This window comes from Monomorium pharaonis, chromosome 4 (assembly GCF_013373865.1).
Source record: "Monomorium pharaonis isolate MP-MQ-018 chromosome 4, ASM1337386v2, whole genome shotgun sequence".
Classification (NCBI taxonomy): Eukaryota; Metazoa; Arthropoda; class Insecta; order Hymenoptera; family Formicidae; genus Monomorium; species Monomorium pharaonis.
Genome location: NC_050470.1, coordinates 7,689,470 through 7,707,703, shown reverse-complemented (window position 1 = coordinate 7,707,703; position 18,234 = coordinate 7,689,470). Strand labels below are relative to the sequence as shown.

The 18,234-nt window shown below is 34.9% G+C and overlaps 3 protein-coding genes across 12 annotated transcripts; 1 reads left to right on the top strand and 2 right to left on the bottom strand.

Annotated features, from left to right (window-relative positions):
* Positions 1-62: 62 nt before the first annotated feature.
* Positions 63-3,712, bottom strand: LOC105829981 (CAPA peptides). Of its 7 annotated transcripts, none has more exons than XR_004962864.1 (6): positions 3,556-3,712; positions 2,706-2,747; positions 1,717-2,010; positions 1,068-1,184; positions 765-882; positions 63-530 (listed from the first exon to the last, which is right to left on the bottom strand). XR_004962864.1 is itself a non-coding variant. In XM_028189661.2 (6 exons), exons 1-6 carry the CDS (start codon positions 3,614-3,616, stop codon positions 448-450), a joined length of 600 nt encoding a protein of 199 aa, XP_028045462.1. In that variant the 5' UTR covers positions 3,617-3,712; the 3' UTR covers positions 63-447. The 7 variants fall into 7 exon arrangements, 5 of the variants coding, with proteins under 5 accessions (XP_028045462.1, XP_012524528.1, XP_028045463.1 ...); XR_004962865.1 differs by having other exon boundaries at positions 1,759-2,010; positions 3,556-3,710; XM_028189661.2 differs by lacking the exon at positions 765-882 and adding an exon at positions 946-948.
* Positions 3,713-6,900: 3,188 nt separating this feature from the next.
* Positions 6,901-10,410, bottom strand: LOC105830424 (WD repeat-containing protein 18). 2 transcript variants are annotated; one of them, XM_012669729.3, is made up of 3 exons: positions 10,395-10,410; positions 9,525-9,573; positions 6,901-9,332 (listed from the first exon to the last, which is right to left on the bottom strand). In XM_012669729.3, the coding sequence occupies exon 3, from the start codon at positions 9,015-9,017 to the stop codon at positions 7,728-7,730; it is 1,290 nt and encodes a 429-aa protein (XP_012525183.1). In that variant the 5' UTR covers positions 9,018-9,332; positions 9,525-9,573; positions 10,395-10,410; the 3' UTR covers positions 6,901-7,727. The 2 variants fall into 2 exon arrangements, with proteins under 2 accessions (XP_012525183.1, XP_036141583.1); XM_036285690.1 differs by lacking the exon at positions 10,395-10,410 and having other exon boundaries at positions 9,525-9,931.
* LOC105830425 lies at positions 9,995-13,481 on the top strand. Of its 3 annotated transcripts, XM_012669730.3 has the most exons (8): positions 9,995-10,157; positions 10,243-10,322; positions 10,450-10,611; positions 10,690-10,855; positions 10,934-11,151; positions 11,218-11,385; positions 11,468-11,646; positions 11,719-13,481. In XM_012669730.3, exons 3-8 carry the CDS (start codon positions 10,502-10,504, stop codon positions 11,856-11,858), a joined length of 981 nt encoding a protein of 326 aa, XP_012525184.1. In that variant the 5' UTR covers positions 9,995-10,157; positions 10,243-10,322; positions 10,450-10,501; the 3' UTR covers positions 11,859-13,481. The 3 variants fall into 3 exon arrangements, with proteins under 3 accessions (XP_012525184.1, XP_012525187.1, XP_012525186.1); XM_012669733.3 differs by lacking the exon at positions 9,995-10,157 and having other exon boundaries at positions 10,187-10,322; positions 10,453-10,611; XM_012669732.3 differs by lacking the exon at positions 9,995-10,157 and having other exon boundaries at positions 10,187-10,322.
* The last annotated feature ends 4,753 nt before the right edge of the window (positions 13,482-18,234 follow it).

Sequence of the window (18,234 nt, the reverse complement as noted above, 5' to 3'; positions counted from 1 at the left end):
TTTTTGAGAATATATACAAAACAGATCACCAATTAGCTCAGCGTGATGTAAATCAAATTTCATTTATATTTCTGCTCTTTATTATTTTCTTATAAAAAACATTAAAATTGGATCGAGTAGCTCGAAATAGAAATCTCTAGGATAGCATGCCGAGTCACATCAAGATCGGGTTGCTTCGCCGGAGAATTGCTATTTCGTGACGATACAAGGCGAGAGGATTGCATGTAAGATTATAAACTGCAGTATTTAGGTGCAGATTATGTATTGTGTTGCATAACTTGCGTACAAAGTGCAAGGATAAGGTGGATCGCCTATGCAAATAGGATCAAAAGCACCGCACGTTACGTTCCTTGCCATTTCTTTTTTTTTTTTACAATAAAATTCCTCCTTTGCCTCGAGTCAACATCCGTCAAATTCGCGAGACGCGAATCGTGATAGAGGAGCAAGTTACAAGAAACTCGCAGCGTCGTGCTCGCTCTCACGACCTAGTCTTGGAGTGTATCCTCCTTGACCTTGACTATTTCGAGAACCTGAAAAAGAGATCAATCACATTGCAGAGAAAGAAAAATCGCACGTGGACCGTCTTAAATTGCTCGCATTTAAGGATTAATGAAGCAGACGACGCGACTGCTTCATAGAAAAGCGGTTCGCATAATGTCAAAGAATGACGTCGTGTATAGCAGTCGATATCTATTCAACATTCGTGACGTGTCCCGAGTATTCTGAGAGAATATTTAATTTATCGAAAATAATATAATCAATACCTTCTGCAACATTTAAAGATGTCGGTATTCATTATTGCGAACGTACTGCTAGTGCTCTTTTGTACAATGCAATCTCAGCGTCACACGGGGTTGAGATAAAATTGAAGTATTTATTTCACTTTTGTTAAAAATGATTTTAACAAAAAAATCATTTTTAACAAAATCAGAAAAAGTTGGTTACCTTCTTAAATTTTAAATCGCAAGCTATTATTATATAATTAGTAAATCACGATTTAACTTAAATCAATGGATCATTTATCATCCTTGTAATGAAAGGTAAAAATAAGATCTTTTTGTTCATACCTCGCAAAATAGAGTAGTATGATCGTGGGTCCTTGTTTCCGCGTAAGTAATCGGGTATTAACCAGGAACCGTCTTTTTGAATTTTATCGGCAAGTTTAATTGTTATTGGTCTGTCCTCTACATAAGAAGAATACAATTAACAACTGGATTCCCATATGTGACAAAAATGTATAAAGTCTGTATATGTTTCATTACATGTACTTCGTTTATAAAAGCGACGAACGAAATCCTGAGGTAAAACGCGGTTCAAATCAACTCATTAAAAACTGCAAGCGCATGCCACATAATGCTGCATTGTTTCGTATACAAATGTATACATTCGCGTTCGTATTTTTCCACAAATTTTATTCAATCCGGTAAAAGCCGCTTTAATTAATAACAGCAACACGAATATATCGATCTGACGTGAAGAAGTGCGTTAAACGTTTATTCCAACATTTGTGTATTCAACGTATACATACTAAAATATTTTGCAGCAAATTGTATTGCTAAGCTCTTCTAATTTCTTGAAAAAAAAAAAAAAAATTCTTATTGATATCAATAACGTTATCAAAGTTATTCTTATAAATATTCTAGTAATTCTTATTTATAAGATTATATTTGTTTTAAATAATTTTTATACGAAGTGATTCTTAAAAGTTCAATATACTTTTTATGTTGTCACAGATGATTTTTATAAAGTTCTTCACACCTTCGTAATCGAGAATGTCAGGTTCCATGTTGCGTGCAATGTAGAACTCGAGATCGATGTCGGCCAGCAAATCACGAAATCGAGTCAAATCGCCCAAGCTCGATTCATCGGATCGTCCGACTCGAGGCTTACTTATTATTCCAAAAGTACGCTCCAATCTAGGAAAGCCTGCTGTTTCCGAATTTCGCCCGATTCTTGGATACGCCACCAATCCAGCAGATCGTCTATCGTTGATTTTCAATTTTTGACCCTCTGGAACGTGAAGCGAGACAATGGCCGATTAGAATGTAGAAAATGCTCGAAATTTTGCTGTGTTCTCTTGAAAATTACAAAACAATATCTTCTTCTTCCTTTGCTAACAATCAATTCTCCGAGTCTAGTGCATCTAATTACACAAATAATGCAATAACATGTAAAAGAACATAAAAAGGAACACATTACAAATTAGCATTTTGTTGAAAGAAATTATTTTCGGTACACACATAATTAAAGCGCAATAAATTTTGTGCATGTACTATCATACACATACTTTGTATAAAGCATTTAAAAATAATAATTTATAAACAATCTTATATTATAAACGTAAAATATTAAAAATTTAAAAATTAGTTGCAAGTGTAAATGACACTATTAAAAAAATCTACATTTTTTATTAATATTAATAAAAGTTGTTAAATATAATCAATTTAGTCAAATAAAGTCATAATTGAAATAATATATACTAAATACACTAAAACGTCACAAAAATTAAAAAATATCTGCAAAATATTTAAAATAAACATAAAAGAGTAGAACGTTTTAAGTGACGATAATTGTAACGTTGTCGTGTCTATATTCAACATTTATGTGTAAAACAATTAAAAAAAAGAATTAGTCATAAGACTTAAAATATGAAAAATGCCACATAAAAGTTACGAAAGTATGCGACATTCATGCGAATTTCTTGCCTCTGGTGGATTCGTAGTGCTGGCCAACCGAGCATCTGGCAACTGCAAAATAAATAGGAACGTCGTCGACGTTTTTTCATCAAAAGTCGGACATCATAATCCCTAACAATTTAATCTATACTCGCACTCATGGCGCTCAACGATTTCCTGTGGGAATTCAGTACAGTACTTTTTTTCGCGCAACGTTTGTTTTTTGCATTTTAATTCCCCATCCTACTTCATTTTTACTTCGCATTGGGAACTGCTGCATCCAAGTTGCTGTTTGGTCTCAATGAGACTGAATTATCTAACACATTATTCGCGAGAGAATAGAAACTACGACTTTTAATATTAGATTAAAGCTCCCTGCTGCATTTTTTTAATTTACAATTTTTCCATTTTTTTATTTATAATTTTTATTATATCGGTTATCCTTTATAATATTTAACATTAAATCAACTGTTTTCATTATTCTATACATATGTTTTGAATTAAGGCTCAAGTTACATTCCAAGTTTAATATCCAAACCAGGTGAATCGATTTTACGGTTAATTTAAGCCAATCTTAATTTATCAAAACGCTTTACTTTGTAACTGTATAACTTATAAAACTGAATAGATAAGTTTTTAGTTAATTTAAAAAATTATATTATACAAATATCTTAATATCATTAATAATTTTTAATGATAAATCAAGTTTAAAAATTTTTTTATGAAAAGTACAATGCTTTTATAAATTCATTATCAAAATTTATAAATTAATAGGACCAGTTACGAGACATTAATTACTAAAAAACAAGAAAGTAAATATATTTTGAAAATAATGTAATATTCGTTGAAAATAATTGTAAAATTCGCAAATTTGACTCACGATTGAGAGATGTAGAAAATGCCAGAAGAATCACGAAGATAAAAAATCGGTTGTCCTGCATTTCTATGACTCCAGATCGAAATTCTAAGTAAGGACGATGTGAAGCTTTGAATCGCACCAACACTGAATGCCTCCTGTTACCCGACGTCCGATTTTATACCTTGCGCCACTCCACCCGATTACGGAGTTGCCACCCCACAGTTCAAACCCCTTGTCGCAGAGCGTCCGCGTGTCGTCGTGTCTTACCCCTACTCTTTGTGAGACCGTATTTTTCGCGGCATACAAATGAAGTCCATCAAAGATCAATCTTTTTATTAAACTCACAAAATATTAAAAATTGTTTGAGGCAACTATAATAATTTTTCATAATTACAACAGTATATTTTTATTCAAATCAGTAAATGTTTACTGATGTAGCTTCATTAAACAAATATATAAAGTCTACATACATATAATGAGATTTATATGTAGCGCATATAACTAGTCTCCTTTTATTAAACAACTTTGTAATGCATAATGCATATATACAATCAATTACGCATTAATATAAAGTACATAATTATATAAAAAGATCGAGAATCAGTAAAAAGAATTGATTCTTTAGAAAATCGATTCAAGATAGCCTTCAACGTCCCATCAACGCATATCCTGATATAATAAATATAATAGATATCAGAATTGGATAATAACTAGTTTAAAAAATTAGGAATCAAGTAATAAATTTAATGTGTAGGAATCAAGTAATAAATTTAAAGTGATAAAGTAATAAATTTAATAATTTAAGTTAACATTTTTCAAATAAGTTAAATTATTTTTAAATAAGTTTTAACTGAAACAAATTAAACATATTTAAATATATTAATTTTTTAAATAAAATTTTATACAATTTTATTTTATAACAATTACTTATGACAATCTTAATTGATCTTACAAATGACATATGAAATAATAATATGAATAAAATGTATAAAAATATAAGGTATGGTAAATATATGAGATACATGAATATATAAAAAATATATACATTCTATTATATAGATATTTTTATGCATGAAAGTCGCACAAGCTATTTTTTTATAACAATTTTATCAATATAGTATAGTATTTACAACGTAAATACTACATTCTAATCTTCTAAAACTCCCCGTATACAATATGCCCATACCTATATATATGGATAGCAGCTGTTACTTCATGCATAGTATCATGAAAACATACATTTATTATTAATTTTCACAGTCGATTTTGATATACTATACGACCCTTAGGGTATTTATAAAAAATATATATATATTGATCCTCTCAGATGTACTTTTGAATGTTCCCTAAAACGTCGCTGCGCGCGGCGTCCAATTACCCGATATTATAGTAATTCGGTCGATGTCGACGTAGGTGTAAAAGGAGGCCGTATTACGATATGATGCAGGATAATATATAGATTTATATACGCGTGATGAGATTATCGCGCGACAGATTATGACACATTATTGTGCGTGACATTTTCTCGACACGTTTTCCCATGTTGTATGATCTTCCGCGCCGAGGATAATCTCCCTAACGCGTGTGAACGTTCTCGCGATGCTTTTTCGCGCTATTCCTGCACGCGGTTTACATCCAGCTGGATATATACGGCTCGAAAGAGGCGTGAAACATTCTTCGGGACTGGAACAGTTCGTCAAAAATTAATGGAAAAGATTTCAACGCCAGTCCAGCCAATTTACCTCTTCGAAGATTACGAATTCATAACTTTAGATTAAACATAAATAATTTAATTTTGGGATGTATTACTTGCTCAGAACTGACACGTGTAAATGATAATACATACATACATACATATATATATATATATATCTTGCAGATAAATTGCTTCTTCTCAAAAAATTCTTCATACACAAAAAAATTTTATAAAGATTTTTATCAGAAAATACTTCGCAAAAAAATATTTTACAGATAAATCAATTTATCTGCAGTATAAGAAACAAAAGAATTACTCTTATAAAAATGTAATATTGAAGAAATTAAATTTTTTTGGCCAGTAATTATTACTTATTTTGAATATTAAAAGTATTAATTATGACCAATTTAATGCTTATTTTAGTCCAGTTATATCCACAATATAAACACTGAGAAAAATGGTTTTATTATAATAATAAAACGGTTCTGGTTGAGCGTATTCTTATTAAACGAAACAGAATTTCTGGTTATCATAACAAGATTTTACAGCTTATAACTACACCGTTTGGTTAACTGTACTATAAGGATTTGATTAAGTTTTTCTTGTTGGATCTACAAAACTTCTTGTTGAATCTACAAAATAATACAAAACTTCTTGTTATATTTACAAAAATAGCGATAATGCTGGCGCCTTCATTCTCGCAGCGCAAGTCGGTGCATGCCAATCTCGCGCAAACCAACGCGGTATCGATGCGATACTAATATCACGCGGTACCCATAAGGTAGCTTTTATATTTGTTTCGTGTATCTTACAATCGTGTATTTACATTATTCTGTTCAACGGCATGGCGGACGAAAAAATGTCTTCTCTTCTGCGCGAATGGAATTTCGACAGCTATATAGAGATTTTTAGAGGTTAGTAAAATATATATAAAATATATGCAGTGTACTTTAAACCAAGATATATTGTTATTATTTTAAAAACTCTATCCAAACTCGTTTTTTAACCAAAAAATTGTGTTAACCTAATAAAACAATATAATAAGATTAACAAGAAATTTTTGTAGAGTTTTGTAAACCTAACAAAACGATGTAGTAAGATTAACAAGAAATTCTGGTAGATTCAAACAGAATGGAATTAACCAGAATCCTCTGGTAATTCCAACTACAAAATTTGTATCGTTCATTTTCGAACAAACGGACAGGTTGAATCAACCAAAATTTCTCATAAAACAACAAAACTTTTTTTCCAGTGAAGGTAATGATTATTTTTATACAACTGAACATAGTTCATACAAAATTATAAGCGTCATTCATTAATTATATTTCCTAATGAATATCTTTTGAAGAAATAGAGATAGAAGCGCGATTAATACGTCTAAAATTTGCGAATAGTCATGATGTAGTGGAAAATTAGGTAAACTGGTAGCTTGTTGTCTCGCAAAGGAAGGTTTCTGCTGAAGTTTAATTTATCCGTGTGACGGACACGACGTACTGCTAGTGAGCGTTTCATTTGTATGCGCATAACGGCTCATTTAAATATAAAGGAGCGCCGTTGAGGATCGTATCTAACGTTTAGCGCCGGCTTACCGTTTAATTAATTGTACACGTGTATCTCGTAGACGGATATATGGATATGAAAAGGGACGTGTATATAGATGTACGACATTGTTGTGTTGAATGAATTTATTTTCAAACGAAAAGAATGGTACAGATTGTCTTGTCAAAGATTTCTGCGAATGCACGTGTAGAATGCACTTTTCTCACCAGCCGATAATTTTTATATTATTACAAAAGAAAAGAATAGTGGTTTAATATCGGAAATGGCGAGAAACAAGTAATAACTCTTCGACTAGCTTGGTACGATAAAACGTTATTTTCATCGTGTATGTTATGTTACAGCGCCTTAGTAAAAAAAAAGTTTAATTATATTTTATGTAACTTGATGAAAAATAGTATATCTTGACTCTCGGCATTAGATGTTTTCAGTATTTTAATTAATAAAGATAATTAGCAACATCCATAGACAATTCTAGGAAAACATATCTCGCAGAATTAATTTGTAATCCAAAAGATTTTTTCAGCTTTCTAATAAATAAATCTATAAACATTGAATAGCGGGACAGAGAGAGATTAATGTTATTAAAAATACAAGTATAAATAGTAAATTGTAAAAGAAAAAATATACCGATCCATTTATTTTGTTAAAAATAAATAAAATTATGAATAAAGAATATTCTTGGATAAAAAACTAAATTTTTAGTTTTATTTATAGATTTTTCATAACTTTATATACATATGTATGTTCTTACAACGCGTAGAATATTACACATATCTTTCATAAATATTAAACATATTTTAAGAAAGAGGAAGATTGATATCAGTATATTCTCTATCGTTTCTATGTAATATCGTTATTCAATAACAAAATATATGAAAATAAAAATTTCAGTCTTTCAGTAAAAACACAAAATTGGTTGCATCTCCAATGTTCTCTGTCAGCCAGTTCCATCAATTCCACCGGCTATCTTCTTCAAGATATGCGTGACGCCGTACTGATACATGTCGGCATTAATTTTCTTCAACTTCTTAACTTCGTTCTGTAATTCCGCCAGCTTCCTCGACGTCTCATCCGAGTCTCGAGAACTGCTACAATCGTCCGCGTAAAATTCGAAGTTCAGGATCTCCGCTGGATCCCGTCCTCTGGAAACTACCTCAACAACGCTCTCTCTGCCGTCGTCCGACGTCCTTTGCAGACTGTGCACCTGCAGCCGCGGTTTGAGAACGGAGGCGCGAAAGTTGTCGAACCCGGGCGCGAAAAACGCGGCGGTAACCGGTCCCTTGTGTTCGAGCGTCCTGAGCACCTGCCGACTGACAATGTCCCAGACGTGGACCGCGCCGTCGGTAGACCCGGACAGCAGAGTACGACAGTCCACGGATACCGACAGAGCGGATACGTTGGATTTGTGCGCTTGGAACACGGCGCTCTCTTCGCCCGCGCCGTCAGAGTTCACCGTGACATGGTGCTCGATCCCACGTGGCGGCTCGTGCAGGTTACACTGGAATATGTCGCCGTTGATGCAGCCCACGAAGAGCTCGCTCTCGCGAATGTTCACGGTGATCGCCGTGAGGGGAGCGTCGAAGACGAGCGAGACCAGGAGAGCCCCGCTGCCGAGCTCGTAAATACTCGCGGTACGGTCCAGGGAGGCCGTGTACAATCTCGCGCGGGCGCCACCGTGGCCGAAGTGTAGATCCCTGACTGGCAGGCTGTGGTTGGAGAATGCGTGAACGGGGGAACAACGCGCGTCGTTCAGCGCGCTGTAGATGGACCACACGAACACCAAGGTGTCCTCGCCGGCGCTGGCGAACAACGAGCCGTCCTTCGTGGTGGCCAGGCAGTTGACGGTCTGATAGTGCTTGATTAGATTGGCCAGTAGCCTGCCGTTGCACGTCTGCCAGATGAACAGCTTCTCGCCCACGGAGGCGATTATGTAGGAGCCGTTGGGCGTGCAGGTCAAGGCGTTGACCTTGCCCGGCGTGGTCAGTCGGACGTCGGGCAAGGGCGACGGGTTGTTCAGCGGCCAGATGTGTAGACGCGGCCTGGTGACGTCCGCGCCTATCACGTAGCTGTCGCTCAGGAGCTGAAGGCTGCGCTGTCCGAGCGCGGTCGCGTTCTTGTACACGGACAGCAGAGAACCGTTCCGGGGATCCCAAACAGCGGCGCTCCAACTCTCCCCGGTGGTGTCGCTTGTCAGGATCACTTCTTTCGCGTCGGTTACTCGATGCATTTTCGAGTCTTACAATTATTATAACACTACACTACTGTATTGTTTTTAATTGTAGTGAAGACTGTCATTTCTTTTTGTTTTTCCTTTACAATCAGTTGCTGTTAGGATGTCACTGTTTGGAACTGTCTTCAATCAACTTTTCATTTGTATACACGTGTTAAAGCATACGAATAGGTTAGGTATCTTCTGTTGAAATAACCCAGTCTAGATGGAGCTAAATACTCTGCGAGATCAGTAGAGCGACTATCGATGTATTGACGTCTGTCGGTCACAATATCGAGAGCACTGTAAAATTGATCGGGTGTTTACGCCAACCTAAAAAAATATTACATTGTACAACGAAAACTGTTTTACTTGTCATCTATTTAAACAAAAATCTATGAGGATTCATCAGTAATAGTGGAAATTATATTCCGTTTTTTCTTTAATATTTAATGTATATGCCTTATTTATTTTATCAATACACTAAAAGTCATTAAAATATTTTAAATCTTAAAATTTAATTACCTTTTTCTGTATTGTGTTTTCGAATTGTAATTATTTGCTCTCGTATTATCTATAAAATTTAAAAGATTTATGTAAATTAATATAATATATAAACAATATAGATGTGATTTTAAACTGTAAAAGATAACTTTCATTACATTTTCCTTTAGAGGAAAAGTAAAGAGTAATTAAAGAAAATTCGAAATAAGAGGCTTAAAATCTTAGTGAATATCCGTGAGTACGTATGCAAACGAGGAAGGGGGTAAAGGTACCTTACCTTGCGTGGAGGTCTTGCTAATCTATTCAATATCCATTATTTTTAGTATATAAACTCATTCATTTTTATAGTAAGACGAAAGATTTTAAACATTACCGATTTCCTATTTACCGACATAAAAAAAGTCTGAATCGCTGAAAATTCTTCTTGCGTATGTTTTCTTTATCTAAAAAGAATCTTTCTTTTTAAATTTAAACTAAATCAGAACATAGAGGCCTTTTCAAAAGTTTCGCCTTATTTTCGTTTATTCGCAATTTCTTTTTGTTTTTCTTAGCAAGTTAACATTCGGGCCAACAAATGCATGCTACTCTTCATTTATTTACATCTTTTAAATGCTTTAAATAATACACAATAATTTTACATTGGATCTCTAGATGGTATTACATTTCGAAATACTATTGTATGTATGTGTGCATTTATGAGTGTGACTTTTATATGAGATATAGGTTATTTGGTTTTCAGCTCGCGATCTTTTTCATTGAAAAAACCGTTGAAGAAGGAAGGAAATCGATCGAAAATCGATCTCTTAATTAATATCGCGTGTAAGTGATCTCATGATTAATATCGTCGTAAAAACTGATCTTGTTTGTTACGTAATTCTCATTGAATCATACCTTGAAGGTTATGCTGTACTATGATTATATTAATTCTTTGATTCATTTCATTTAGCAGTCAAAAATCTCTTCATAAGGATCTATTCATAATCTAGTTTTACTTGCTCATGGGATTTATCGACGATGAATTACAAGAAGTATCACAGCTCTGCCACAATGTTGTCGATGGAAGCCGCCTCATCTCTTGTGTACGGAGTATGGTCCGTGTCGAAATAACGTAAGGAAACTCTATACTTTCATCACACTAACAAAATCACTTCTTATTGTTGTTATTTGTGGTTTGTTTATCTTGTAGAAAAACACTGTTCAAGCAACTTGTTGTATGTATCCAGTTCCAAGAGAATTATCCCGCATCGCCATTGTTTGTTGAGTTAAAAAGCAAAACTTTGTCTGCAAAGCTGCTCAATGGATTAGCAGAAGTCTGTGAAAAGGAGTGCAAACGTTTTCTGAACAAAGCACAGGTTTACACTTAAGTTTACATATAATAGCCAATTATACAAAAAATTTATATTCAATACAATGAATTCTTGTACTTATAGGTATTGCTGATTTTAAAGTTTATAAGGAATTTTATTGAGGAGAATCCTCTCATTTGTTGCTATGAGGAAATATCAACATTGAAAAAACTGTTAGGGGATAAGGATGAATTAAAGTTAAAACAGAAAAATTCTTCCATTAATTTAACACTGCACCAAGGTTTATATCACTTCAAGACCAAGCTTGAAGTACCGGATGATTATCCCATCAATTGCGTGACGTATGTTCAGTTTTTCTATAAAATTAACGCCGTAACAAATTATAAATGTAGATCATTTCTTTGCAGTTTAAGTGATGTTGATACAAATTTTCCACCGCTGTTGAATCGCTATCTAATTGGACAAGGAAGAGAATTAGCAAGGCAATGTATCGAGCCATCACTGAAGAAGCAACAACAACAACAACCGTTCACACCATCACCATCATTAAACACAGTTGTTTCCTTTCTCATCAAGTAATTTATTCTTACATAAGTATATTTTTAGCAGTATATTATTACAATACTTTTTAATTTTATCATGTTTTAATTTGTACAGAAGTGTGAAAGCTTTTCCACAAGAACCTTGTCAACACTGCAAAGTAATTTGCTTGCCAACAAATCCAGAAGAGGTTGTAACCGACGAAAATGCGGATTTCCACGCCGAAAGACTTTATTGTGGTCATCTCTTTCATTTAAAATGTCTTGTGACGTACATGAAGACTCCGCCATTCCATGGTAAAAATAATATTTTTATTTTAGACATATATAGAAAGAGTTTTAAAAAATCCTAGCATTTTTTTATTAAAGGGGGTAAAAAATGTCCAACTTGCGGCCAACGCGTTTATCATGACAAATGGGGATTATCTGACAAGCTAGCAGAAGCTCGTTGGGCCCATCATCAGGCTCGAATAAGAGAGTTGGCAGAAGTTGAAGACTTTTTCAACTAATATACTCGAATCGCGCAAACTCTCGTGAAATGAGTTTCGATAAAAACTAACAGGAAGTACAATGTAATAAATAAAAGTTTTTATATATGAAAAACTTTACATGCGTGGATTAACACAATATCTGACACTCAGAGAATGTGATTTATATTTGCTAATAAAATTATTTAATAAGGTTACAAAGAAAGATTATTATTACGTACAATATTTTCAATTGAGTGCACTAGTAACTACTAAAAATCGACAATCTTGTGGAAGTTTGTGATTGTTGAAAATACAATTAGCTCATCGTATAATATTTTGTAATTTGTGTGTATGTTATTACATCTTACTGTTTGTTAGGAAAGACACATGTATGATTTGATAATATTTATACCTTAAAAAATACTAATATTTCATAATATTAAAGAATTTTTCATATTTTATATTTATTTTAATATTTAAGGAGATATTTCTGAAAGAATACCTTAAATTTCTTCAGATTTTGGAATTTATTTGAAATTTTTACAAAATGAGAAATTGTGGAATATTTCAGAATTTACAGATATAAAGTTACAAAAAAAGATTTTCTCAGAATTTCTGAAAAGTATTCGAATTTCTTCTTTATAAAAAGGATATAAGAAATTTAAAGTATGTTTCAAGAAATCTTCATAATTTAAAATATGAAAAAAATTTATCAAAATATTATGAGACGTGAAAATTTTTTCACTAAGGTATACATTCTCGTAAAACTAACTTCTACAGATATTGCTTACATAGATCACAAAATAAAAAAATAAGTAACAATATTTAAAATAATATATCTTATATGTTGACGCACTATATACGAAGCGAGCCCACTTGTGAAGTAATGCACTAATTATGATACGTGCAGAAGAATGATCTCTCAGTGTATGATGGTCTGCACGGGGTGCAGTTTCGCATGTATGCACGATAGTTGTTATCGTGTTCGTGACGTATTGATCCTCGGTACCGTCTATAGTGATATTTTCTCCGTCTCTTTTTCTCTCTTTCTCTCAGGCCTCTTGCCTTTCTCGTACGGGTACATTTTCGTTTATTCTACTGCGCGCGTTTACTTTGCCACCCTTCTCTGACGGCTAGTGTTCCTTACGTGTATGATGGGACAATACCTCCGGGCACGTATACAGTACGTTAGGACAAACGTGAAAGAAGAGAGGAAATTTACGATATACAATAGCTGATGAGCCACTAGCTACCAAAATTATTCGAGACTATTTCTAGTCCATTTTTATTATTTTAGAATATTTAATAGCTTAGCTAGAAAATATAAAAGATATATTTTTTGTACCTTAATACAAAATAATTTAAAGCTCAAAACGCCTCCTAATAATTAATTCGGCGTTGTGTATGTGTGTGTATAATAAATTGAATATTGAAATCATAAAATTTTGTGAAAAATAAGTCAAATAAAAATGTATGCTATAATGGAAATACTTTATTATTACATATAAATTCAATATTTTTTTAAAAATATTGAATTTTTTCAAAGATTGAAAAATCTGCTATTATTTTTTTATCGATAATTGTTAAATATCTTATCGTGTAGTGAATTCTTAGTTAATCCCTGGACCATGTAGAAAAATAAACAATTTCGATTATGAAAAATGAATTAATTTTCTCTCATTCGTACTTCATTTGGGTCTATTGTTTCTACCTAAAATTAATATCTTTATACTTAGGCTCCTTCATAGATCTTATTTGATCATTGATTTCATCTTTTGAGATATCAAGCCTTTAATAATTTATATTTATATTTTCTTTGTTTATTTCTCATGTGTGATTTTCTGTGTATTAATTTAAATTATCGTTTATTATACACCACATAGCTTGTCGCTACTATTAACGACAATAAAAAAGTGCTATGTAAAATTATCGTTTTCATATTTTACAAAAGTTTTTATATACTATATGACAAAGTGAAAGTTAAATTTGGATGTCAGTTTCTTTCAATATTTGCAGCGATAATAAAACGCGGAACGCGCGCAAATATAATATGTCGGTTCCCAAGGGCGATCGACTAAATTTTTCTCCCGTCGTACGCTCGCATTTTAGTTCTGGGAGACAGCCGGGCAGACTAATTCCCAGTTATCGATTCCACGCATACGTGGAAACGTACGGTCGTGTCGTACTCATGTAGGGCGGACTCTCTCACCGTGTTCCTTACACCTGACCGAAACGCGATTACGACGACGACAACGTTGATCGGTAAAATCTGATTCTGCATGTTCCCACAATGCGTACTCTTCTCTCTCGCGGTGCGCGAATTCGCTTCCGAGAATGGCGTTGAAAAGTGCATCGACCCGTCGGTCGCGCTGGGAAGATTTCCCGGTCGATTTCTGGGTCGATGGGCACGTCGGCCGCGTCGCACGGAGAAACGTGACTGCAAATTTCACGTGCCACGTGTTACAATTTCATTATCGCAGCGGCGTTATTAATCTACGTTTGTGCTCGCATTTGGGTCGCTTCCGATCGTACATACGTGTGCGACTGTTCACCGGCTACGGGTTTGCAAACGATTGCGAGGGGTTTCACTCGGTGTGCGCACCTGGAGTCGTTCACACCGATTTATCTCGCGCCAAGAATAGCTTGGCGTTTCTTTTCCACGCGGCCACCGATATATTAATATAACGCATGTTAATGTCAATGTTACAGGGATTTATAATAACATCATTATTCTATCCTTATCGCATGTATGTAAAAAAAAAAGAACCATAAAATCCGAAAATGAACACAAGATATTAGTTGGATTGAATTAGTTTACAATACTATGTCTCACAAAATGTTATGATTGAATTTAACGTAACGATTGAATCGTCAATTTAATAAATTCAAATGACTTTGCTGGTGTAAATTAGCACGATCGAATAGTTTGTCTCCTTGCATAATCAATCAAGGATCGCCCCTTACGGGCGACGCACGAATTTCGTGGATCATCCTTGCGGGACGAGGATAATGCACCGATCCGTGTTATATACACACGATACACCTATAATTGCACGTGGGGTAGCTTCGTCGTAACGCTTCGTGGATCGATAGCCGGGAAATGGCCGGAAGCCAAGTCCGACGACGATGTCGTTTCGAGTTTTGCCGTTGTCACAGTGCGCGAGGGCCAACCCCTTTTGCCGCGAGTGTCCCACTTCTGTTTCAGTAACCCCCGACGCACAACTCCTCCCCCGACACTCCTCTCAAGACTGCACCCTTCTCCCCCCCGTGTTAAAAATTCTTCCCTTTTTTTTCAGATCTTCAAAATACAATTCGATTCGGTATCGAAATGGAATTTACACACGAGATACATATATGCGTTCGACGGAAATTAAATTGTCCGACGTTCTATAATGTATTCGTGCTATCTAACAGATTGTTGTAGTAATCTAGTGTTTGTCTCGTCGACCATTTCCTCGATTTCTGAAAAGCGGATCGATCAAATTTTCTCCGGCACGCTTAAAAGAAAATCTATCGAGAAAGGATTTCTCTATCTCGATTTACGCGAGAAGTTATTCTGACATTATTGAGGCGTTGCTCTGTTAAACAGATGACCCTACTTCGATAAAACTGACTTGTAATGCGCACAACATTGTATGTGCTTATGGTGAAAGCTGAAAATTGATGCAATCTCGTTACTTCTGTAAATGCGGGTGCGACATGTCTTTTTGATAATCGGCTTTCGAATAATTTAGGATACTATGAAGATAATATGAAATTATTAGCGGCTATATTAGCGCATATGTTTGTAATTTTTATTACAGACTCTTTAAAATTATTGTGCATACGTGTACGCGAATATAAGCATCGGGCATAAAAGTAAGGGAGAAAGGAAGAGAGACGAGAGGTTGATGCACTGTGAGAAACGTTTCTTGCATCCCCGATCAAAAAGTCAACGGCTGTAAAAGGAAAGGGGACATTATATGGCGCGTGCCGCTCCAACACAATATTCACTTCCTTATTTATATATATATATTTTTTGAAGATCGCGTGACACAAGGTTTCACGCATTTCTTTCAGCGGTGTGATTGTACTTGGAGGAGGTGTCATCTCACAGAATAACGGCAGCGGGTGCCGTAAATGATGCGTGAAAGCAGCTGTCCTTCGAGCTCTCCGTCTTCGGCTATCGCGATCTACTTTCCTTTACATTCGCGACGATTTAAGACGAATAAAATTATGCATGCGGAATCATTTGTAGAAAAATGCCGCGCAAGAGAGACGAAAGGTAAAAAAGAAATGGACGTTAACAAAAACATTGGAATGTGAAAACATAGATACATGTTTAGAGAAATCTGCTGATGAAACATTACTGTTAAATAAATAAATAAGGAAATTCCTTATCATATTGTTTTATCTATTACTGCTTTCATCGAAAAATACGCAGAGGGAAAAAAAACCAAGATCAAATCAAAACGTAAAATTGGAGAAAATTCCATGATGTACAATTTCCACATATGCTGCGACGCGACTTAATATTGGCCGCAACTGCTGACTCAATCGCAGTCCATCTCGCATCTGTTTCTACATTTCGCCCTCCTCCACTCCCCTCTCTACAAAATTTCAATTTTCCGATTTAAAACGGAAAACACGATGTCCTCGCTTTTACGCAAAAATGGGAATACCGATTTATAGTGTGGTCTACGATTGTATAATCGTGAATGTGGAACCACGCGAAGGAGGGTACGAAGTGGAGAGAGAGAGAGAGAGAGAGAGAGAGAGAGAGAGACAGTAAAAGGGCATGCATAAAAGGGGGAGAAAGAAGGCCCACGTAGGTCGCGGGGTCCCGCAACAACAAGTTGCAGCCACCTGGCGAGGGTGACGCCGGGCCACCCAGTGGCCCCTCCAGGTGCTCCCCCTGTAGAAACCCCCTGCTTCGCGCTGCGTGTGCCTGCTGGCCGACGCCGACGCCACCGCAACGTGAAGCAGCACGAAGACAGCATGCACGAGGAGTCGCCGGCATCTCAAAGAGCGAGGCGTGCGATATCGCGTTCGTTCGGGGATATATGTACGCGCGAATCGACGACGAAATTTTGAAATCGATGCGCACATCTGCCGTAACGGAGAATCTATTGACTCCTGCCTGTCGGGGGGGAACGGTGATCCCATGCGAATTTCGGAAGCCCAAAATTAGCCGGGATATATACGCGGTAGTTGCCGTTACGATAGTAATCACGCGTGTATTACAGTACGTCATGTTTCTTTCGGATGTAGAATGTTTCGGCGAATTCGATCTGTATATATATATATATATATATATATATATATATATATATTTAAACGTGTGTGTGTGTGTGTGTACATATACACAATATGTTTAAATATTTTATATTATTAAATCCAAGATTATATACAATACAGAATTAATTTGCGATAAATATATTTGATGCTTCGACAAGGTGCTAAGTTTCAAAAAAAATCTAAGATTTATAAAAATTAGTATCTAGCCTTGGATATATTAAATTGAATGTGTTTAATTATTTTACAACCTAATCTTTTCTTTATGAAAAAATTAGAAATAACGTTCGCAATAATGTTTGCTGGCAATATTTCACGAAATGCAGCATTTTCAATTAAAAAGTAACCTTGCTCTTCGCAGACAATTTTGATATGTTGTTTTTATAATAGCAAGGGTGTGTTGCCAAAATAAGTGAATAAAAGAAGAGTATTTATAGCTTCAGTAAACTTTGAAGATAAACAAACATTGTATAACACAAAATTGTTATTTATATTATCCTTGCATTATTTTTACTCCATCTAATCGGTCAAGGATATCGTAGATATTCAAATCAAATTACCTGCAAAAATAACGTAGAAATGTTCTACATCATATGTCCTCGCAGCACGTGCATTCGTATCACCGCTGAAATGCAGCCGTATTGCATTTTCAACTCTGTTGCCTCGTGCAGGGTTGCTATAGTTTCAGAAAATTCTAACGCTCCACCTATATGCATATTCACGCGATGCGATAAAAATGAAAAAAAAAAAACTCCCGCAAACTCCGGATACTCGATATTGCTGACAGCATATATTACTTCTTATTACCCGCATATATATATGTATGCACGCATTATTAAAAAAAGTGTAACTTTTAGATATACTATCAGGGTGTGTACTATCAGGAAAAATCGAGAAAGCCTGGAATTTTCAGAAAATTTCTCTTGAATGTTGAAAATCATGGATTTTTACTGCGGAATTTTACTATGAAATTCAGACAATTTTTTGGAATTTTACTTTTAAATTTAAATTCAATTTCTCTCTTTCCGCGATAAAATTATTTTTTTATCAGTTTTTTTATTTTTGATAATACAAAATGTCGACAATCGATAACAATAAATATGACATACATATCTATATATATTCTCGTGGTTCGTGAGAT

Coding starts and splice junctions, on each gene's coding strand:
- LOC105829981 (XM_028189661.2), bottom strand. CDS start 3,616: ATGCAGGACAACCGATTTTTTATCTTCGTGATTCTTCTGGCATTTTCT. Junction 2,748..3,555: donor ATTTTCTACATCTCTCAATC/GTGAGTCAAATT, acceptor TTTATTTTGCAG/TTGCCAGATGCTCGGTTGGC. Junction 1,185..1,716: donor CATCTGTGACAACATAAAAA/GTATATTGAACT, acceptor CTTCTTATGTAG/AGGACAGACCAATAACAATT.
- LOC105830424 (XM_012669729.3), bottom strand. CDS start 9,017: ATGCATCGAGTAACCGACGCGAAAGAAGTGATCCTGACAAGCGACACC.
- LOC105830425 (XM_012669730.3), top strand. CDS start 10,502: ATGGGATTTATCGACGATGAATTACAAGAAGTATCACAGCTCTGCCAC. Junction 10,612..10,689: donor ATGGTCCGTGTCGAAATAAC/GTAAGGAAACTC, acceptor TTTATCTTGTAG/AAAAACACTGTTCAAGCAAC. Junction 11,386..11,467: donor GTTGTTTCCTTTCTCATCAA/GTAATTTATTCT, acceptor TAATTTGTACAG/AAGTGTGAAAGCTTTTCCAC.